Genomic DNA, 23,868 nt, shown 5'->3' with positions numbered 1-23,868 from the left:
CAAAAAAATCCTTCAATTAGGGAGCTCTTGTTGTAAATCATTGTCTTTTACCTGTTAGTCAGCTTGAAAATAGTCATGTTATGTATAAGATTTTCACTCTCAATAGTTACATACAAGTCTATATAACATATTTTCAATTTCATTTCAATAGAAAACACTTATCTTCGCTTAAGTGGCTGGCAAGTGCCATATTCCTTTAAATTTGGTTGTTTTCGAAAACTGTAGATATAAAATTGTTTTGACAGGAGGAACGGCATCTGCTTTAGAATGTGCTGGACTGTCAGTCACTAAAGTGGGAGAACTTACTTGTTTCCCTGAGATGGTGTTGACCCTAAAAATTACAAAGCCTACGTGGCGCGCAGGCCGAGTAACTAATAAGCTAACTACGTCCTTCGGTTGAATGCGGGGCGTGCCAACTCGTCGGCCGAGCTCGGCCGAGGAATAAAATTTGTTGATGTCGCGTTGAGTGCGCTGCTGACTTCTTGATCTTACGACAGCGGCCGAGGAAGGAACAAATCTCAACCTTCGGATTCTCGAGCCTGAAGACAAGGCTGCTAGTTTTGCGAAGTTCATGAATCGTTGGCGTCGGATTCGGTCATGGTGATTATATTCGTGAGAGTATAAGCACGTCGAATTGACACCAAACTATATGGACACAAGTATTTAAAGGTAATGTGTGTCATGATGGTAAATATGGTTTGGCCCTCAGAATGCCGAACTCTGAAACTCACTTGGGAGTATCTAATCATAAAACCACTCGGCGTTTAATGCGCCGAATGTTGTAACTCGTAGCACCTTACTTCGCTAAAAAGGCTAATAAGATGACCTCTACCAATAAGGATCTGGAAACCCTTCTCGGCCGAGACTTGGATAGATAACCAATCAGCCTCGACGCAATGCTGTTTATCCAAACTAAAGGTGTTTCGTGGTCAGCTAATTCTACAGCAACAATGCTGTTTATCCAAATTGAAGGTGTTCGCCGGTTGCCTTCACAGTGCTGTTTATCCAAACTGAAGATGTGTCGGCGGAAAAAGAAAATAAAAAAATCTCAAGGTGTTTGAGAGGTTTACGCAGGGCAATTGTGTGTTGAATTGGAGGTCCCTCGATTTTTGCATGATGTTTTGTATTTATAGCACTAAATCCTCCTTGAGATCGAGTCAAAATCATATCTAGATTGGGACTTCTTGTTTTGTTCCAACTGCACTTCGACCAATCCTACCCCTATTATGACTTTGAACTCACCCCCTTTTTGAGGCCATATTCATTGTTGGTCGAGAATCCAAATTGCACTAGGACTTCTTCGACCCCTTTGCTCATCCGAACTACTTCTTCTTGTGATAGGACTCGACCAGCTTTGCTGAATGGCCCGGGACCACCAAGCAGCCCATAGTATATTTGAAACAGCTTTGGGCCGAACATAAACCTACACTCGGCCCAATAATATTATTTTGGGCCCAAATATTGCCCCCTGCTTCTGAGGTCCTTGGCCAAGAATCTTTAGCTGATTTCGACCTTGAAGAAGCGAACTCTATGAGATACCCATGGGATAACGAAAAGCCTCACACGTCTCATCCATTGAGCGTATTTATGAAGTGTGATCACACGACCCAAATTCTCCTGCACGTCTTGCCGCGTGTCACTTCCTTGATTAACCTAGCAGCCCTCAATCATGATCCTTGAAAACATGCGCCAGCCGAAATGTCTCTTCCACATTAATAGATTGATTCCGCCGCAGCACGCAATCGTGCGTCCTTGAACCAGGGAAACCTTGATCCTATCTTTGGAGAGTCCCAAAATATCCAAAATGATTAGGGATTTTCCCGGTCGATTTCGCCCTGAAATTTGAAAATCTAACGCTTTTGAAGATCAAACGTTTGATCTTCCTTTTGAAATGCTTATAAATACTTGAATTTCCTTCAGTCGTATTTTACGCCTTCAGAAACTTTAAACCTCCCTTCGCCATTCCTTCTTTTTCAAAACCAGAACGTCTCAAGCTCACATCTCAAAAACCTTCTTCAGACCCAGACGAATCTTTGAATCTTCATTAATGGCATCCTTCGTTTCTAAGCTCTCTAAGGAATGCAACAAATGCGAGAAGATTATTGATCGATGCTCAATCAAGACCATACGCTTTGAAAGCGATATGAGTACCACTCACCAGATCTTTGGTCCATTTTTCAAAGATGCAGTACCACCATCCATCACTGGACTTTTCAAGGATCAATGCTTAACACCTTTATTGCAAGGGTTTGAATGGTCGAAGTGGGATTTGGCAAGACCCCAAGGTTCCTGGCCTTCGACCACTGCAACCTGGGCAACTTGGGTTGCACGAATGGAGAGGATCTTCGACGAACAATGAAAGGCTCTTGGCATTTATGACACCAGTCGTCTTTCATCCATGGAAATTGTCATGGACAAAGAGCTTCTTATCGCGGCCTCAAGCTTCTGGTGCTCGGCCACCAATACCATGGTCCTCCCTTTCGACCTTGTTGGTCCTACTATTCTCAACTTGACTACCATCTTGGGGACTTCCCTCTTTGGCATACAAATCGACGCCGCCCTCTCTGGGAATCCGTCAAATCTTAACATGAAAGTGCTTTTTGATAAACAGGCCCTCCAAGCGCTGAGTGGAGAAGGTCCATCACCCTCAAAGGAAGAAGTTCAGAAACTACACAAAAACTTCTTCAACTACAACACCCTTTATTTTCACTTTGCCAGCCGAGGAGAAGAAAACCTGCGAGAGGGAGAACACGAGGCCTTCATTTTCTATTGGTACAACAAATTTATATGTTGTACAAGTCCAATAAATGTTTGGTCGAAAATATGCCGGTAGCCGAAGCCCTGGCTAGCAGACATACCCTGGCGTTTAGCCCGGCCATTCTTTCTAATCTCTTGCGCTGCCTGGCCGAGATGACCCTCCACAAGATCGACCCACACCAGAACGGCCCCCTTTGGGTCTTCCAACTTTTTTTGCAGGTCTACTTTGCTCCCCTTCAGCCAAAGATCGCCAATTTCTCGCCCACTGAAGCGCTCGGTCTTCAACTGGCCTCTCGGCCGACATCCCCTCACCAGGCCGAAGAAGTGTTCAAATACTTTTTCAGCCTCGACGTTCTCTCCAATGACAAGTTCTTGATCTGCCGCCGTCGAGAATATCCATCGTCAATCAACCTTTCCATATCTGCATGGAATGCAGATGAAGATGCTGATCTCCGTCAATCCTGGGAATCGTTCATGCTTACCCACAACCTTCCTCTCGGCTGCAATGCTCGTCGAGCAAGCTGGGAAGTATATTGCCCCCACTTCACCGCTCGACAGCTTGGCTACCTCCAGGGCTGCCCGGTACCTCTTCTCTCCTCTCGCTCTCTCCTAAGCCGAGGACGCCTATCTAGTTCTTCAGAGAAGGAATGTACGGATGCCAAGAAGGAGTTTCAGGAACGTTGCCAAAATATCTGCCTTCGACCAACTATTCCAGAAACCCTCAGTACTGACATTTTCGATGATAGGTGGGAGGAGTATACCTAGAAATTTTTTAGCGCTCCAATCGAAGAGGTCATCAACAAGATCTTCAAAGACCGTAGCGACCGACCGAATAGGGCTCCTGCTCTCCAGACCAAAGGGACGACTCAAGGTATATGGCTACCTTTACCTCCTCTTTGTAAACCGTCATTCGAATTTTTATTGACTTGGTTTCACTTTCTCAAGCAGCGAGCACCGAAAATGGTAGAAGCGGTGGCTTCAGCCGTGGCCAAGAAAAAATTGATCCCTTCCTCCAAGACAAGTAAACGAGCTCACCAGGAGACTGAGACGGCAGATGCAACCCCTCATCCTTTAAACGCGTCAACAAATTGGCAAAGAAAGGGGAACAGGAAATCCATGTCATCTCTAGTCAGTCGACAGGAACGACCACTCATAATGTTTCTCCTTCTGTTCCTGCCGTATGCACTTCGACGGTTGTGCAACCATCTCTGATTGGCCAGGTGCCTGAAGCTCGACCCGTCCCTCCAGTCATGATCGAACCAGCAGTTACCCCGCTGGTTGATAAAACGGAAGCTTCGAAGCCGGCCGAGCCAGCCACTGCACCGCCAGTCGAGGAAGCAGCAACTTCGAGGCCGGTCATTGCCCCCATCTTGGAGGATGTGGCTCCATCGGTGAAGAAAACTTTTTCCAAAAATCCAAAACAGTCAGCAATCATCTTGGAAGAGGTATAACTATGTTGCTAGTGATCTTCTTCATTTTATTAGATTTACAAGTCTTAACAACTTTTTATTTCAAGATGATGATGACGACGAAGGTCATGAGATCCCGCTGGTGAGTCGCTCTCGACCAACCAAGCTTCCTTTGGCCAATCTTCCTTTTGTGGTCGAGACGACTGTTCAACCGGATCCTCTTGTGGCTGATCGTGGGAAAAGACCCCTGGTTGAGCTTGAGGCAACGGCGAAAATGCCGCTCCATCCACAAGACCAAAACCTCGACATTCATCCACAAGAAGTTAACTCGGCTTTTGTAAGGCTGGATCCCCTTTCTTCATTAATTTTACTATAACGCGTCTGAACTCAGGAAAATATTAAATGTTAGTGCTCGATCGTTCATTTCACGGACAATTCTATGCGCCGAAGGGCGTTATCTACATTTCGTGGCCATCTCAGTGGCCATCAAACGTAGATAAACTCCATCGGCCGTGTGAATTGAGAAGTAGTGTTAGACATTGGGCTCGGCCATTAAGTTCTCTAGGTTCGAGCAATGAACTAGAGAACATGGCCGAAGTATCCTCTTGGCAGGTTTAGAAACAAATTCCCTCTATTATGCATTCCTTATAATTTTCCTTTTGCTTACAAATTTTCTTTTTCTGTGCAGCCTTCGTGGGAGGTCAAGCTTGACGCCTTAATTGCGACTACATCAGGAGCGACTGGCTCTTCAACAACCGTAATCAAACTTTCCGTGTTAACGGCTGTACTAGATGCCTTCGTCAAGCTGCAGGAACTGCTGTCCCTTTCAGCGTCACAAATTCTTGAGTGCCAGGGCCTCGACTCCGTAGTGGCATATCTGAACGATCTTGCAACTGATGGTCAGTTAAGCAACGAAGCCATTACTCGAGCATTTTCTACTCTGGAATGAACTCGAGAATATTTTGGTATTTTCGAGAGAGCTCTTCGGGTCGAAGACGACTTGAAAGTTGCGATGGTTGTTCAAGAAACTTTGCGTCCACGGGTCGACATGCTGAAGACGAAAAAGGAAGCGCTGGCCGACCTTAATCGTCAAATTACCGAACTTCAAAATCGGAAGTCGGCAGTTGCTTCTGAGCTAGTAAGAGATTTCGAGTTAGGCGGCAAATCCTGCCTGACCGAATATGCATCTAGTGTGCAGCATGTCGAGCAGCTGAAGATGGATAAGAGGAATCAGCAGGCTGAGGTCACGATGGGTGAGGTGAGGTGGTTGGAATTGAAGGCTGTTCTTAAAACTCTCATTCCCTCCTCACCTTAGGGACATTTAGCTATAAACGAATCGACCATCTGTACTTGTATACTCGTTTTTGCGAGCTTATTAATGAAAAAAACTACTCTTGCATCTCCCACGTGACCGGATAATACTTCTTTAAAAATTTCCCATTGATTGGTAATTTGTGAATTAAACCGATCCGGTCTCTAAGATGATATGCCCCCTTGCCGAGAACTTTATGTACGGCGAACGACCCTTCCCAATTCGGTGACCATTTACCGAACCTGGGGTCTTTAATTCCTATGGGCAGCACAGTTTGCCAAACTAATTCTCCCTTGCCAAACGTTTTCTGTCTAACTCGTTGATTATAGATGGATAGGTGTAGAGCATGCTACAAATATTCTTTTTAACCATCGAGGATACCAAATCTTAATAGTCGTTCGAGTTATGGGTTTCGGCCAATAGGAGTCTACCAAAGATCACCAATAATCAATAATCACATGATTAAGAAGATGTGAAAATTAGCTGAGCCATGTGGCCAAGGACTACTGAGAAACCACTGCCGAATAAAAATGCATTGCACTAAAATTCCAATCCTTCAACCCAGCACACCATCTTGTTGCCCCCTTATTTTCTCAAGTATTGGCTAAAAAACCGAATGGTTAAGAAAATAATTTATTCATTATATATATATATTTTAGCAAATGAAAATAAAAGTGGCCGAACCATAAAGTGGAGGAAGCCAACGATGTTTCCGAGCCGAGATCTTTTTACATCAAAATTCTCAAATTGGTTTCGCTCTAGGCCAAGAAAAGAATTTTCTCCAAATATTTTTGACTTAACGGAATATTTTTCATTTTCGGCCGCCGAATGTGTTGGACAATTATTATGCCCCCCAGGCATAATAATTTCGCCAATTTCGGCTTTTAACCCGAACAACTGAGCCAAACGAGATTGCTCCATATCTGCTTTATCACCAATAATCATATCGATTGGCGTGGTTTGTTCAACTGAAACCATGAATTGGTCTTGTTCTTCATTGGAACACTTTTCTGACGAATTATTTTCTGAGTCAATTTTTGGCTCAGAAACTTGAACATTTTCTTCTAGGCCTACCACACTTTCAGCCTCGATCGAAAAAATAGGTGGCCTAGGTCTTGGCCCACCATATTTTCAGTCTCGATCGAAAAAATAGGTAGCCTTTGTTCTTCTGCCAAAATAACAATTTTCTTAGGCCGATGTCTGATTATGGCCGGAGCGAAAAACTGCCCCTGGTCTTTTCAACCTACCATTCTTCAAATGGAATCAATTTGTAGTTGAAAACGTAAGGAAAATATTTTCCATCTAGCCAGGTATTAAATTGAGCCTTGTCTTCGTTTACCCATTGCTCTTGCAGGGTAACAGGACCTTTTATTCTCAACATGTAAGCGAATGACTTTTGCATCTCTGTATGGCCATGAAGAATTTTTTCCACTTCCAAAGATCTTTTTTGTTCCTCATTGTGTTTTTTCAATTTCTCTAGGAGCTCGTATAATTGGCTACGTGGAGCCAAATTGGAATCTTGATATATCATATGAATTTCGTAGTTTTAGCACTGGGTCCCAATGGGCATGCCAAAATGTTGACCCTAAAAATTACAAAGCCTACGTGGCGCGCAGGCCGAGTAACTAATAAGCTAACTACGTCATTCGGTTGAATGTGGGGCTTGCCAACTCGTCGGCCGAACTTGACCGAGTAAAATTTGTTGATGTTGCATTGAGTGCATTGCTGACTTCTTGATCTTGCGATTGCGGCCGAGGAAGGAACAAATCTCGGCCTTTGGATTCTCGAGCCTGAAGACAAGGCTGCTAGTTCTGCGAAATTCACGAATCGTCGGCGTCGGATTCGGTCACGGTGATTATATTCGTGAAAGTATAAGCATGTCGAATCGACACCAAACTATATAGACACAAGTATTCAAAGGTAATGTGTGTCTTGATGGTAAATGTGGTTCGACCCTCAGAATGCCGAACTCTAAAACTCACTTAGGAGTATCCAATCATAAAACCACTCGGCGTTTAATGCGCCGAATGTCGTAACTCGTAACACCTTACTTCGCAAAAAGGTTAATAAGATGACCTCTGCCAATAAGGATCCGGAAACCCTTATCGACCAAGACTTGGATAGATAACCAGTCGGCTTCGATGCAGTGCCGTTTATCCAAACTAAAGGTGCTTCGCGGTCGGCTGATTCTACGGCAACAATGCTGTTTATCCAAACTGAAGGTGTTCGTCTGTTGCCTTCACAGTGTTGTTTATCCAAACTGAAGATGTGTCAGTGGAAAAAGAAAATAAAAAAAATCTCAAGGTGTTTGAGAGGTTTGCGCAGGGCAATTGTGTGTTGAATTGGAGGTCCCTCAATTGTTGCATGATGTCTTGTATTTATAGCACCAAATCCTCCTTGAGATCAAGTCAAAATCATATCTGGATTGGGACTTCTTGTTCTGTTCCAACTCCACTTCGACCAATCCTACCCCTATTAGGACTTCGAACTCACCCCCTTTTTGAGGCCATATTCATTGTTGGTCGAGAATCCAAATTGCACTAGGACTTCTTCGACCCCTTTGCTCATCCGAACTACTTCTTCTTGTGATAGGACTCAACCATCCTTGCTGAATGGTCTGGGACCACCAGGAAGCCCATAGTATATTTGAAATAGCTTTGGGCCGAACATAAACTTACACTTGGCCCAATAATATTATTTTGGGCCCAAACAGATGGTAAGCAAGCTATTTTTCTCTGAAAATTACGTATCTCATCCAGCACTTTATGAAATATTTAATGTTGGGCATATTAACTCTGTTATGCAGATTATAACATGACTAAGATTTGTGTTGCATCTTGATGGTTGTGTAAAAACTTTACACCCTAACGTACATGGGTGTATTCTTGCTAGAAGAGACGAAACGCATCACATGGAAGCTCTTAGTAAACATGGAATTGGTGAGTTCTGCTGTGAATTCTTTTACCATGCTTGCACGACACACACACACACACACTCTCTCTCTCTCTCATTCTCTCTTTGTGAGAATATATTGTAACAATAATAATTGACTTCAAAATATTTGTACAGGTACAATTGATGTGGTTGTGGTGAATTTATACCCCTTTTACGACAAAGTTACTTCAACGGGAGGAATAGATTTTGAAGACGGAATTGAGAATATAGATATTGGTGGTCCTGCCATGATAAGAGCAGCTGCAAAGGTTGTTTATCTGAATGGAAATGGTAGCATATTGTTGTTCTATAATTTTATAAATCATAATAGGTTTTGCTTTTCAGAATCATTGTCATGAACCAAATATTCTCATTGAACTTGTTATTTCGTAATTCTCTCGTTTTATTTATCCAAGTGAATCTCATTTAGTAGATATCTAGATATGAACTCTGTGCTGCATCATTGGTGCTAGTATTCAATCCAACACCATCTGCAGAAATCTTGATACATATTGATCCGAGAAACAATGGAACATATCGATTCTGCTTTTGGCCTAACAGGGAATGTGACATACATTTTTAACACGATCCTTATATTACTGCTTATTTTTGTCCAATGTTGGGACATCTTTTTTTTTATTGTTCAATATATCGCCCATAATCTGCTTTCTCAAACACAACCCTTGTATCACTAGTAGTACCTAAATTTGTCTCAATATCTTTATCAGATGCTCCAAGTTAAATATGTTTGTCAAACAGAATCACAAAGATGTCTTGGTGGTGGTTGATTCAGAAGACTATCCTGCACTTCTAGAATTTCTTAAGGGAGACAAGGAAGCTTGCATGGAAGGCTTTCCAGCATGTTGCTTCTTATGATTCTGCAGTTTCAGAATGGCTTTGGAAGCAGACTTCTGAAGGTATTACGTCTTTGATGGTCTTGTTTTTAGTTATAAATTTACTTTGATAAGACAAGGATTATAGCTTTACTTTTATTTATATATTTGTGAATTTAATATCTAAGTAGACATTAGAGTCAGAATTAACATGCCAAATCGTCAAGTAGGCTGCAATTTATTGAGCAAACAATTTTAGATTCATAAAAATGAATTAGGAGTAAGCGGAAAATGACCTTTAAGAGAGAAGAGGGAGTTTCATCAAGAAGATTGTAATAATGCACCATTTTGATGTTCATGATATAGCGCGAGGAATTACCTTCGGGGATGGAGAGAGAGAGGGAGGGGGTACAAAGACCATGGGGACGAGTGAGTTTTTTTTTTTTTTTTTTTGGGGGGGGGGGGGGGGACCCCATAGACAGTACATTCTATGAAATTGTACTTAAACTAATTTTCTTGTGTCACCCTTTTGTGATGGGATGCGTAGATTGACAAACTTCTTTTACTTACTTTTTTTTTTTTCTGTTTTTGCAAGAGAAATTCCTTCAGAGCTTAACGGTGCCTATGTTGCTCAAAAGTCCCCTTCATTATGGTGAAAATCCTCATCAGAAGGCTGCAACATTCTACGTTGACAAGAGTCTTTCTGAGGTGAATGCTGGTGGTATTGCAACTGCTATCTGACACCATGGGAAGGTAAGATAGACATCTTCCTTCAGCTATTGGACTCCACTTAAAGTAAGGAATTGATAGTGATGACCATGCATCCTTATTTTTCTGAATCTTTAGTGGCATTTAGGTTGATAAGGAAACCTTGATACTTTTTTATTTGAAAGTATCGATCAAGATTGGAATATACACCCACTAAGAGACTCTAAGAAAAGACTTGGACTACTTGGATCTAACGGAAGACATGGCACAAACCAAGCGCAGTGGCGTTTTAGGATTCATATAGCTGACCCTACTTAGTGGGATGAGGCTTTGTTGTTGTTGTTGTTGTTGTGGACATGCAAATCATTGGAAGTAGCATGTTGTTGAAAGGAGTGAGTTCATTAACATATTTGCTTTCCAATATTAATTTTTGACAGCAGCATGGTAGCACCATGTTTGGGGTTCTCTGATATTCTGATTGCTAATTGGTGGGAGGCAAAATATTTGAATTGTTGGGCTCTGTTTTGAATGTTTACAAATTAACCAGATCTCATCGGCTTTAAACCTTTTAGTTTCTGCATGCAGGAAATGTCATATAATAACTATTTAGATGCCGATGCGGCTTGGAATTGTGTGTCAGAGTTTCAAAGTCCTACCTGTGTAGTTGTAAAGCATACAAATCCTTGTGGACACAGCTTCACGTGATGATATTCTTGAAGCATACAGGCTTGCTGTCAAAACAGATCCCGTGAGTGCTTTTGGTGGCATTGAAGCGTTCAACATCGAGGTTGATGAGGTGAGTTGGAGTTTTGGGATCCGACCTGAATTTATGATATGAAATGAGATTGTGATTACCATGCACTTCCCAAAATGTTGTTCGCTGTTGAAGTGCACTCAAGTTCTGGCACCGTGGTGAACTTGAATACCAACTGATTTATTCTGAAAGGCTAGCCTTCAGAAGTTTAACTTGGTAATATATGTGCCTGTTTTGCAGTTTCTCCGTTTCCTAAATAACTCATTTTTTTTTTTTTGTGTTTCTAGGCTCTTGCTAAGGAAATCCAAGAGTTTAGAAGCCCGACAGATGGTGAAGCTCGGATGTTTTACGAGATTGTGGTTGCACCCAAGTACACAAAGAAGGGGCTTGAAATCCTCCACGGAAAATCAAAGACTCTAAGGATCCTTGAGGCAGGGAAAAATGAGAAGGGAAAGCTTTCACCTAGACAGGTTGGTGGTGGGTGGTTAGCCCAGGACTCGGATGATTTGACCCCCCAAGATATACAGTTCAAAGCTGTTTCTGAGAAGGCTCCACAAGAAAGTGAGCTTGCTGATGCAGAGTTCGCATGGTTGTGCATCAAGCATATTAAAAGCAATGCAATTGTTATAACAAAGGTTGTCGTTCTTTGTTTTACCCCGCGCCCTCACATTTAATATAGTTTCGGTAGGCTATTTTGAGGGTTTGCACTTTCGGAGAAATATCTGATCCTTGACTTATGAGCAGAATAACTGCATGCTGGGCATGGGGAGTGGGCAGCCTAACCGCCTGGAGAGTTTAAGAATAGCCTTGAAGAAAGCTGGAGAAGAGGTCAAGGGTGCAGCTTTGGCCAGTGATGGCTTCTTCCCATTCGGTAATTACAAGATCATGCATCAACTTTTATTTATGTTATTTAACAGTGGAGTGCAAGACCAAGTTCAACGAGATCAGTTTCTTCTTATGCTAAACTGAAAATACATGGAAGTATCTCTATAATAATCTGAATGAGGCTCGTTTTACAAGCAGCGTGGAAAGATGCAGTGGAAGAAGCCTGCCAAAGCGGAGTTGGTGTAATCACAGAACCCGGTAGGAGCATTAGAGATGGGGATGCTATAGACTGCTGTAACAAGTATGGAGTTTCACTTCTTTTCACAAACGTGAGGCATTTCAGGCATTGACAACGTTTTTGTCCTTGGTGCTTCGATACAAGGACCTTAGGTCTCGATCCGTTGTTTTCATAAGAAGATAACTAGGTTCTCTCACGGAGAAGTTCCTGTAGACATGCTTGTTTGACATCAAGGCAAATCATAATTTTTTTCGTAATCTGAATGCGGATTTGAGGTACCATACGTTAATAACTTTGCTTCTTGTATATTGTTGATCTTTCTTGTTTTGTTGTTGTGCAAGTTGTTTTTCCTACTAGTGACTATTTGATGGAAATTGGGTAGTAGATAGGATTAGGAAACCGATGTCGTTTAGAATATCAATCACAATATGGTGTGAGGATATGAATCAGAGAGTGAGAACAATTGTACGTTGACATTGAATTGCTCTGATAAGAAAGGGATTTGGTGAATATATAGAGATGAAATAACCTTTTTGGAGGAGTTGTATTCTTTAGGGGAAGTCACCCGTTGAATACAACTGTACTTTCACACATGATTATGCATATTGTGCAAACCATGTTATCATAATCACATTCCAACACTATTTAGCTGGGTCGTGCTTGGTTTGGGTGAGCGAATTTCTTTGTTCACATCCCTTTTACATGCATAAGTAAAGGTGGGAAGAAAAACATAAAACTACCCTATCTGATGTGAGGTTTTTAGGTGATTGGGAGAGCAATTTATCTTATTAAGCAACACAGGAAGTTGGGAACCGGTTTTTGGTTTATTGAAAGGAGAGTTTGGAATTCTAGAAGCCTTTTTTCGAAGGCTGAAAAAACTTTTCCCCTCTTTTCAAATATTCTATATTTTGCCTTTTTTTGCACTGAAGAAACTCAATTGGATTCAAATCCGAAGTTACCCAAGAAGACCCCCTCAAGAACCAAAAAAAAAAAAAAAAAAAAAAAAACCAAACAAAATTGATTACTCAAATTGATCGGAGAGTACAATAAATGAGATTCACTCAATCCATTCATCATACTTGTGAACTTCTTCCATAACCCTCTCAATAAGTGGCAAAACAATGTTTCATTTGGCTGATTTTTGTAGGAATGATTCGTGAAATAGAACTTTAAAAATCAATGGTCCCGATCATTACACGTCAAGCCAAAAAATTAAAAATAAAAGAATATATATGTATATTTACATATCATACCATAGAAGCTCCAAAGCGCAATTTCAATTGCAAAAAATTCTGACAGTATCTCTCGACAGCTCTCCAAAACAAACCAAAAGCACAAAATAAAATTAGTAATACTACAACAAAGTATTGTGCACTCTTACATATTGCTCGAATCGCAAAATTAAGAGTTTGTTTGATGACTTTGGTACTTTTTACACATTCACATCATCTCTTTATCCATCCCTTCTCTCCTATGTATTTCCGTCAACCTCAAAGAGAAATAAAACCCAAACTAAGAGGGAAAAGTTTTCCAAATTACTAGAGAGCACATGGTAACACGTGCCCAATACACTCTAGGTTTTTTATTAACACTAGAGGGAGAGAGAGTTCGGCTAAGCTACTGAATGGGCAGCATAATTTGTTATCAAATTCGCCTTCCACGAGATTCGAACCGAAGACTTCTCATTTCTAAGCGAAGAGGGATACTATAAAATCGTAGTACTAAATGGCTTACACTCTAGTAGTTGTTATGATGAAATTTGAGGATTCATCTAAAATCAATTAGCAATAAGAGGAGACTTCTTATATGTCCTTGCGAGGATTCTTAACAATTCTGGTAAATAGGTCGTATTTGTATCGTTTTCGTGTCATACTCGTTATCTTAACGGTCTTAATCTTGTATAACGGTATTTACTTGGATTAATTTAGGGAATCTGTTGGTCTTTTTAAATGAATTCTTTTTAGATATTTTATACAACCATTTTATACATCAAGGTCTAAAAGATTAGGGTTGAGCTATCATAGACATGTAACAATAATTTAATGTCAAACTCGCCCTTCATATAAGTCAATCCTAAACCTCTCATTTACAAAAAAAGAATACCACTAGACTAGACTTGTTAATGGATCAGATTTTGATCCGGATTTGATCCAAATTCGATATGGATGGATCGAGATTTTCAACCCAAGTATTCTTCACAAGATCCGAATCGGATAATCTGATTACAAATAAATTTGATTATATGTGGATCATGACAAATATTGTTTTGAATTAGAAAAATGAACTTGGATTATCTACCCTGCTTGACTATACTTGACTACTCAAGAAAATAAAATTGCCATGATGATAACACATATGCAGACCTGTAAACGAATCGAATTCAAACTAGATCAACCTTGATTGATATCCAAATCCGATTTTCATAGTTATCTGACTTGTAGATCCATTTTCGATAATCATCAGATTAAGATCGAACCAATCCTTATTAGATCTATTTCAAGACCTGGGAAAACATGAATTTATCATTAGTAACTTTGTTCTTTTATTATACTGAACTATTTTCAGTTAGAAATTTTCATATTGCCCTAATAAGAAAATAGGGTATAAGTTTATTTTCAAAATAATATGAAAATTAAATAAGATGTTTCGGATAATCGTATTAAAAGTCTCGACAATTACATCAAATTCGAATAGGATCCGAATCAACATCCAGTCTACACATATGTAATATAGCATTGATCCAACGAGGAATGCTTGGAATGCTGATTCCAATGGGGGGTCCAAAATCTATCTCCATATACATTTGCTTCACCTTCTTCATATATCTTTTCCATCTATCTCTAACAGAAAAATGGAAAATGAAAACTAATTATAATGAGAATGTACAAGTGATGCTCACCTAAGGACCACTTTTTAAGGTGCTGTGAAAGAAAAACTGATTGCAAACCATTAGATTAATCTAACGGTTGAAATTCTCAAGGATTTATTCTTAAGGCAACTTAGTACTATGGTTTAGTCCTATTCTTTTTACTTATAAGTGAGGAGTCTTAGGTTCAATTCTCGTCAAATGCGAAATTGAACTACATTATTGCTAGCTCATTATGAGGCTTGGCTCATTCTCTCAGCCTTTAGTGTAAATAATATCGTTTGTTCGGAAAAAAAAAAATAGCAACAAAATATTCATGCAGAAGAAAAAACAAACCCAAAATTTGCTGAAACTACTATCTCACTTCCTTGGAGAGCCATAGCCAGATCTGAAAGCATAAAAGGGAGTTTTAATGAAAAGCCCACGGTACTGTTCACTTTAACAAAAAATCACATTTTTACACTAAAAAGTCAATCCTGGTACTATTCACTTTACCCTGTATTTTGTCCTTATCATTAAAACTCAAAGTTTTCAAGCTCTTTTCATTAGTTTTCCTTTACAGAAATGGCTAGATAAAGAAAATGAGTGTTAAATGTTGAGCCATTTGTTTATTGAAGGAGTAAAAGTGAAACCAAAGCTTTACTTTTTTCAGTAAATAAATCATGGTTTTATAACTTAGGGTAAATTGCACTTTACCACCTTAGGTTTGAGGTTATTGTAACCTTATACAACATCTTCAAAACATTTCACTTTCATACCTCAAGTACTATTTTATTTCAATATAATACATCCGTTACATTTTCCTTCCATTGATCCGTTAAGAGTTGACGTGACTGCCACATTTGTGCTGATGTGGTTGCCAAATTTGTGCCATGTGGCAATTAATTTTTTTTTTTTATGAATTTAAAATATAATAATTTACTCTATTAAAAAAAGAAAAGAAAAGAAACTTGAAACCCATTCCCCTTCCCCGCAACCCCCCAACACCCCAACCCAAGCCCTAAATCCCATGTCTTCTCTGATCCACTCTTCGCTCTTCACCTCCTCGAGCCACTTCACCCTCTCCTCCACTCTCTTCACCTCTCCTCCCTTCTCTCTCCCCAGATCAACCTGCACCCAACCCTAATAAAAAAAGTAAAAGAGGTTACATTTATTGAAATCTCTTTTGGAAATTTTCTGGGATGTTCCTAACATAAGAACAATTGCTTTTTCTGGGTTTATGGGTTCATGTTCATCTTTGGCTAGTGAACAACGAAAGTTTTCTCGCTGGCGACTTCAGATCCAAAAACCGCGAAGGTCGTGTTCATCTCAGGTTGTAGAAGAAAAACATGGGGCTGGAGCAAAGTCGTTGATTTCGGGGCTTCGTGGGGCTTTAATGTGTTGTTGAACTCGGGGATTGTTGAAGATCGAGGCTTCATGGTGGCTATAGTGTGTTGTCGAAGGTGAAGGCAGAGAGGATCCGGGGGTTGATGGACGGGGTTGGTGACAGAAGAAGGTGTAGCTCGGGTGGGGAAGGCGAAGTGGGTCAGGGAGGTGAAGAGGGAAGAGTGGATCAGAGAAGACATGAGATTTAGGGTTTGGGTTGGGGGGTTGCGGGGAAGGGGAATGGGTTTCCAGTTTTTTTTTTAATTATTATTTTTTATTTTTATAAATAGAGTAAATTATTATATTTTAAATTCATAAATGTTTTTTTTTGTCACGTGGCACAAATTTGACAGCCACGCCAGCTCTTAACGGATCAATGGATGGAAAATGTAACAGATGTATTATATTGAAATAAAATAGTATTTGATGTATGAAAGTGAAATGTCTTGAAGATGTTGTATGAGATTGTAATAGACCTCAAACCTGAAGTGGTAAAGTGTAATTTACCCTTTACTTAACTTGATTAATATTGTTCAAAATCAGATTGGATTCCTTGGAGGACCTAGATGCTTTCTTGGAATGATTGAATCTTTGAACATCTTGGGGTCGTCTAATCAAAGTTTCAATACATTATTTGGGTTTTTATACTTTAATTTTTAGAGTTTCATGGTTTAGTCCTCCCGATTGTTTGTAAAATCTGTCCAAACAAAGAAAAAGTTTCTCAACCCACTTGAACACTGTAATCTTGTTATTCCTCTTTCGAAGATGACCTCCCGATTGTTTTCACCGAAATACTACTTAACCGAAACTTTTTTTCTAATTAATTGTAATTGGAAAATTTTCTTTTCTTTCAGTTGACTGGTATTTCGGTGAAAACAGTTATTCTTTAGTTTTCTGCTGTTGGAAGTTTACTTCATGAAAGAAGGCTCTTGTGAATTGATAAATTAATGGGGATACGTACGGTTCTATCTTATATGCTTCATCAATAAATATATGCATATAATTGATAAATAAGAATGTGCATATAAAGATGCACAGTTACCTGCCCTTAGCCCTCTATCTAATTTGGTGTGCCGGAATAGCTTGTGATGAGTTGACATTACAAAAAGAAAAACTCGTGATGAGATTCGTACATCAATTTCCATTATTTAAAAAGAAGTACAGATTCTGTTTTGGCACTAATAAGAAAACAAACATATATATATATATATATATATATATATATATATATATATATATTTCAAAGCATGCATCATGACTCGATATTAAATAATTAAACAAACATATAATGTAAGGCATGCAGGATGACCTAAGAGCAAAGTGTTTAGCATGCTAGGAGTCCCGTTTTTCTAAATTTTAAGGTCTAAGTAAATCGTGATCATGCGCTGTTTAATCATAATTTATCAACAAAAGATCATATCGAATAACAATAATTAAAGATCATCTATCGTTAAATTAAGATCGAACAGTAAATAATCACAACTTTTCTTAGACACTAATGTCTAGAGAACATGATTGGGCGTATGCTAACAATTTAAAAGAAGAGAAAACGAAAGAAGACTCTTTGGCTTGGTGCATGCAGAATGTTTGAGTTCTCTCTCAACGGCATATTCGCATATTTCGGGTAGGTGCCGATGCCAAACGGACACCGTGGACTGCACGCCATGGCACATTGGTCTATGCTGTATTCTCTAGGGCAAGTCAAATAAATTGGAAAGTTTAAACTTTCAACTTTGAACAGAAATTCATTTTTTATAATGAAATGAGACAGAAACAAATATGCAAATATTTGAGAGAGGATTCTTGCCGGATTCTCTTTGTGAGGATTTCGAGAATCCTCCAATCACATTTGTTTATCGTATATCATACGGTTAGTTTTCGTCAGATACTGTTTACATTCAATTTTAAATAAAAAATTTACAATAATTTCTAACTATACGATATATGATGAACGAGTGTGATTGAAAGATCCCTATATCCTCACAAAGAGGATCAAGCGAGGATCCTCTTGGAAAATATTTTGTTTTGGAATAGTGAAAGGGATCAAGATCCTTGCTGAATCCCTTTTGTGGGGATCTTAGGGATCAAGCAATCATGTCCGTTCATCGTACTTCATACGATCATTTTTCGTTAAGTACTATTTATATTCAATTTTAAATGATTTCTAACAGTACGATATACGATGAACATACATGATTACTTGATCCCAGAGATCCCCACAAAAAGGATTCGGCAAGGATCCTGAAAGCACCACAAAACCCTATTTTATTCTGTATTACATCACTCCCCCATGTTTTAAATTATTTCAACATGTGGTCCAGCAATGACCCCTGCCTACACCAATTTTCACCGCTAATTTGGACGGCTGCACGACGCCCACGTAAATTATATATATGTTTATTCTTTTTATTTTCTATTTGAGTAATGCGATGAGTTAGTCGTCGAATAATATTAAAAACTGCTAAGTTCAATAGTGTTAGATTCAAAAATATATTTTTTATTTTTTTGTCATTTAAGTTACTTGATTATACGTGATACAGTTTAAAGAGAGATTGTTAGCTTACCTTTTTATTTTTAAAATTTGATCAAATGGGAGGTTCTTTGTTACCCCCTTTCTCGAATATATCGTTCGTAATTGTAGCCATTCTCATAATCGAAAGCCATCACTTTCCATTTCTGCTGGCTGCATGGAGGTGTCAAAATACCCTTTGTTTTACATTTCATTACTAAGATTTTGAAGTATTAAATAATTGATAAGAATAAATTTTAATATGTTATATGTTTTAATTTTACAAAAAAAAACTTTGTTATATCTGGCTGAATCCTCAATGAAAAGAAAAGTGAGCATGAAATAGATGCCTAAAAACTCAATCAAATATTTGGTTGCAATTATTTGTTTGTGCTCCTAGCCTTGACCAACCATTTGGTGCTAGGTGAAATTTAATTATTTCTTGCTATGAACAAGTGTGCAAGAACAAAATATCTTACAATTTAACCTTTAGTATAATTTTTTCAATATAACTTTTGGGGAATAAAAGATTCTCTTTCAATCCTCAGTAGCAGAAATTACATATATATCTTGTTTGGTATATTGGTGGAAACTAAACGCAGGCCTTAAAATCTGCAAAGTTTGAATTACTTAGATTGTAGTTACTGAGTAAAATAAGCGAAAAGATATAAGAAACATGCATCACATATCGCCCAATATCTTCGTACATTAACAATAATCTGAACATACATATGTTGTGGACGATACATAGTATACATCATGGTGCTGACATGGAAGCAAAGTAATAAATATTAGCGGGGGTAAAAAATTGAACCCCATAAATAACCAGATCCTCAAGTTCATGATCTTGATCTTCACAAGCGTCAGAAACCCTAAGAGTGTCAGCATTCACAAACTTGGCGAGTCCTTCATATTCAACCATGCATGGAAGGAGGAGATTTTGAAATCTTGACGACTTGAACTCCACGGTGTTGAATCTTGAGCTGCTCGAGGTCATCGGCTACATGATCGGTTTTGGTGGTTTTGAGGGGAAGGACAGTAGCTTTGTTAGTTGGCTCTAAGGCCCGCAACTGAGAAGTACGAGGGTAGAGGAAGTCAGTGGGAAAGAAGTTGTATTGAAGGCCAGCCATGAAAAGTAGGAAGCTGCAGGGAGAAAGAGGGGGGGAGGGGGTGGGGGTTAGAAGGTGTTTATATGAAGATGTTGGCTTGGTGGACTTTGGGGACTTTGGGGAAAAAGAGTAGATCACATGTGCCTTTGGGTACCTAATACTTTAGTTTATATACACTGCAGGTGCTTTGCAATTTCAAAGTGCTTTATTATTTTATTGGTCGAGCATTTTGAAGGTGCTAATTTCGGAAATTAAAGAACACGACACGGCTAGTCAAAAAGAAAAAAACGAAAAAGAAAACAACACGGTAGCGACTAGTAAGGGACGAAACCACATTTTTTATTTCATTTTCTTTTTTAATAATGGGCAGGGCATATGACTGGACTGGGGGTGCGTGGTTGAGAACCATGGGTTGTGGCCTCTTGGTTGGTTTTAGCACGGTCCAAATGAAATCCATACACACCATTTTTGTTTCTACTGTTAATTTATGTCTTTGAGATTGGTAAATTTGCGATTGTATATTATTTCTTACCTTCAGAGTAATAAAGTGTCCATATAAGAAATTAATGTTTACTTATTTGATTTAGTTAGGGTTGTTTCTTATTTATAATTTTAAAATACGTTGTTTAACTTCATATTAGAGCAAAGTTTGATTCTTGATTCAACCTTGGAGAGAGTCGCTTTCTGGAATGGTTTGATCATACTATTGACATGATCCAAGGCTATATATGCTTCTTCCCTGCACTAGAACAAATAACAGTTTGCGCGACGAAGTATAGTTCGTCGCGCAAAGACAAAAAAATTGCATGAGAATTAGTCCAATGAAAACTTCGTCGTGCGGAGACTGTTGTGCAAAGGTCGTGAAAGCAGGATTTGTGCGACGATGGCGTAATCTGCGTGGATAGGTGTGCGACATATCGAGCTCTCGTTGTCGCGCGAAGATAGGTGCATGACATAGGTTGCTGTCGTCGTGCAAAGACCTTTTGCGCGACACAGGTTATTGTCGTCGTTGCGCAAACCCTTCTTCATTTTTTTTTTCTTTTTTCTTGACAAAATATTTTTTATTTAATTTCTACAAATATTTTAATTAAATTATAAACAATAATAATTAATCAACCATGAAAAAGTATTTAATTATAAAATAGTCGTCCGTGTTTAATGCATCAGGCTACTGGGTATCGGCTGGGCAAAGTGGTTGGGATGCGGTTGGGATATCAAAGGTGGAACAGGATCAGGCGCTGACATCGGGATTTGGAGGTTGGACATTTGGAAGGCCTATAAGATCATGCTCATCTTCTCATCCTGGGCTGCAATCTAAGTTGCAATCTGGGCTTCCTGAGCTGCAATCTTATCTTTTAGGTTGCCACTTCCTCCGTCATGAGGACGACCTATCCTATGGTTGATGTGGAAGATGAGGAGGCACCCGTCTCACGACCAACGCTTTCCCCATACCCCGAACAACCATGCCATGACAACGACCGAGCGTTTGATCCAAGGTCTCAGTCAGGATCTGAAGACCTGCATCCTCGGGTACAGTGACGTCCTTGATCGGGGTCTCCAGGAGAAGTTGCAATGATGCTATTCTCCACCATAGCGGCCTGTAATAATAAAGAAAAAACATTTAATATATAATAAAAAATTGTAATTAATATTTGAACGATACATAAATATAATAATAATAACAATTACAAATACTTACATGGAACTGCTCAGTGGTCTAATCGTTGGGTTGAACATAAATGTCCTTGAACATGTCGAGCTCTGGGAACTTATAACCCTCCTGAAGAAAAAAAAACATTAAGAAAATGTTATTAATCAATAATAAAAAATAAATTGTACAAAAATTAAAAATTAATATACTTTAACTTGACGTCGTTCCTCAACCCTATAGGAGAAAGGCATTGAACTAGAATGGTGAAGAAGTGTCTTTGACTCTCGAGCTTTCTTGCCAGCAACATATTTCTTTTGTTAAACACAAATATACATGTGAGCGCGACTATTTGAAAGAAATTATTAAAAAAGTTTTAAAAAATAAATAAAACAATATTAAATTATTATTAAAATAATATGTACATACTTACGACAAAATCTGTGTCCGTACAATGTTTGCAAAGCCACTCCCAATCCTCCGGCTGCTTCAACAACTTCGTTGGGCAACTCTCTAGGCGAGCAATCTCCGGATCATCCCATTTCTTAAAATGCACGTGGAGTTTGCACTTTCAATGTTTGTAATGGGTTGCTAAGTTCTCCTCTAAGTAGGTAGTGGCCTCGGGGGTATATCCTTAAGATTATAATTGAACTACAAATATGAAAGTAGTATTAACTCCATACAACGCAAAACAATTTTGCACGTGATCTACAAAAATATGTGCATATAAATAAATTAAAAAACTAAATAAAATAGATAAAATTAATAAAGATAAATTTAGCGAAGAAAATACCTTCAAATTCATTCTTCAATGAAATTCGTATACATAAATCCTTTACAAAAAAATTTAATTGTTTTAGCGTGAATTCTCAATTCAAAGTTATATACAAAATCAAATTGCTTTCCGGATAGGGATAGATCGAGGAAGGGAGAGGAGATGGAGGAGAAGAAAGATGGAATATTTGTATGATGAATTTAAGAGCAAGGGAGGCATTGGAGAAGATTTTGAAGAGAGATGAGGAAGGGAGGCAGCTATTGCAATTTGGTTTGCAATTTCTACCTTCCAAACTACTTTTGTGATTTGGAAAAACTCGTCGACTTTGTGCAACGAATCTTTCCGTCGCACAAAAATGTTTAGCGCAACAAAGGTGGTAAAAATCTTGGTTTGGCACCAGAAAATTTCGCGATGGACCACTCGCGTCACGGAAATGGTATTTGCACAACGGTGAACTAAAATGACCATTTGCGCGATGCGGTTGGTCTTTCGCGCAATTTTCTCGTGCCAAACCAGGATTTTACCACCTTTTTCCAAACATTGCGTGATGAAGGTGTACCTTTGTCACGTAAAACAATTTTAAGCGATGGAAAGCTTCATCGCTTAAAACGTCATTGCGTGATGCTTCTTTGTCAACATTGCGTGAAAAGTTTTTGCGCAACGTAATGTGCTTCGTCATGCAAGTGTGTTTTTTGTACTAGTGATGATTGCCAAACATTGAACCATGACAAGGCTTGACATGTGTAGGAGCTTGCATGCAAAGTCACTGAGGAATTCCCCCAAGTATTTTGAATGAAATCACCGAGGAAGGTCTCCGATGAAGTTTGCAATGTTATAAGCACCATACACATTGATATTCAACCAATTGATGGGAGTGGGAGACAAGTGTGAAGGTGAAGAGAGTGGTTCTGTCGAGAAAGTTTCTTAGGTTCTCATTTGATGAAAAGGGGGTGTTATTCACACACATTCATTATATTTGATGCCTATAAATTGAGAGGAGTGTGTGGAAGGTAAAAAAGGATGTGTGGGTGAAAATGGTGATTCCTAATCAGATTTTGGACCAACAAAGTACGTGCATCAATGAAAACGAAATCATAGTAGTGGAAGTGTTATATACGTTGTATGCACTCCAAAACCTAGAACCATGGATTTTTAATACTTTTTTTGATAAATATCGCATGCAATAAGAGTAGGAAAAGACTTATACCTCTTCAAGTGATACCTTGATTTGAATCAAAGTTGTTCACCTTATTGTTAGGCTTACACCACTCATAAGCTTCTTTCATCTTCATAGCTTGAAGGCTGGTGATTCTTGTAGAGATTGAGATGTCTCCCTTTAGTGCTAAAACTTTAATTTCTCTAACTTTCGATCTCTCCTCTAGTGCCTCTCACTTTCCTTAGTTTGTTCCATCTTCATCTCCAATGCTTGTAGAGGAAAACATGACACACCACAATAATATGGCCTATATATCACCCATGCTGTGGTTATTTTAATCTGATAGGGAGAGAGAGAGAGAGAGTGTGCATGGTAGAGAGAGAGAGAGAGAGAGAGTAAGGAGAGAGATGTGTTTGTAGGGTTGTGTAGAAGATGTGTTATTCCCCATTAGCAGTGCCTTTATTTATAGTAATAAGGGAGGGAAGAATCCTTCACCTCCAAGGAATACAAGTCCTAATAGGGAAGAATAACTAGTGTCAAATCTAATCTAGGATTTACATAATCACACTTAAATACAATGTTTATAACACTCCCCCTTGAGTGTGTAAATACTTAAGTAGATTCGGCATCATGCAGAGTTGAGGAAGTCGACTCATTAGCACTGATTCTG

General features: G+C 39.0%; 1 protein-coding gene and 1 long non-coding RNA gene across 2 annotated transcripts; both read left to right on the top strand.

Moving 5' to 3' along the window:
- Window positions 1–8,309: 8,309 nt before the first annotated feature.
- On the top strand, window positions 8,310–9,249 carry LOC103941100. Its single transcript, XR_007255248.1, has 3 exons — window positions 8,310–8,417; window positions 8,548–8,681; window positions 9,172–9,249. It is a non-coding gene; the product is annotated as an uncharacterized LOC103941100 (long non-coding RNA).
- Window positions 9,244–12,076, top strand: LOC103938218 (bifunctional purine biosynthesis protein PurH-like). The gene is made up of 6 exons (XM_048575996.1): window positions 9,244–9,329; window positions 9,841–9,998; window positions 10,539–10,749; window positions 10,995–11,342; window positions 11,452–11,578; window positions 11,731–12,076. Exons 4-6 carry the CDS (start codon window positions 11,049–11,051, stop codon window positions 11,880–11,882), a joined length of 573 nt encoding a protein of 190 aa, XP_048431953.1. The 5' UTR covers window positions 9,244–9,329; window positions 9,841–9,998; window positions 10,539–10,749; window positions 10,995–11,048; the 3' UTR covers window positions 11,883–12,076.
- The last annotated feature ends 11,792 nt before the right edge of the window (window positions 12,077–23,868 follow it).

The sequence above is a fragment of a genome, unplaced genomic scaffold (assembly GCF_019419815.1).
Source record: "Pyrus x bretschneideri cultivar Hongxiangsu unplaced genomic scaffold, Pyrus_bretschneideri_v1 Contig83, whole genome shotgun sequence".
NCBI lineage: Eukaryota > Viridiplantae > Streptophyta > Magnoliopsida > Rosales > Rosaceae > Pyrus > Pyrus x bretschneideri.
This window is presented reverse-complemented; position numbering and strand designations above follow the sequence as displayed.

Bases quoted from the DNA above. Each gene is read 5' to 3' on its own strand.
- LOC103938218 (XM_048575996.1), top strand. From the start codon at position 11,049: ATGTTTTACGAGATTGTGGTTGCACCCAAGTACACAAAGAAGGGGCTT. The intron at 11,343-11,451 runs GTTGTCGTTCTT...ACTTATGAGCAG, and splicing joins ATGCAATTGTTATAACAAAG to AATAACTGCATGCTGGGCAT. The intron at 11,579-11,730 runs GTAATTACAAGA...TTTTACAAGCAG, and splicing joins TGATGGCTTCTTCCCATTCG to CGTGGAAAGATGCAGTGGAA.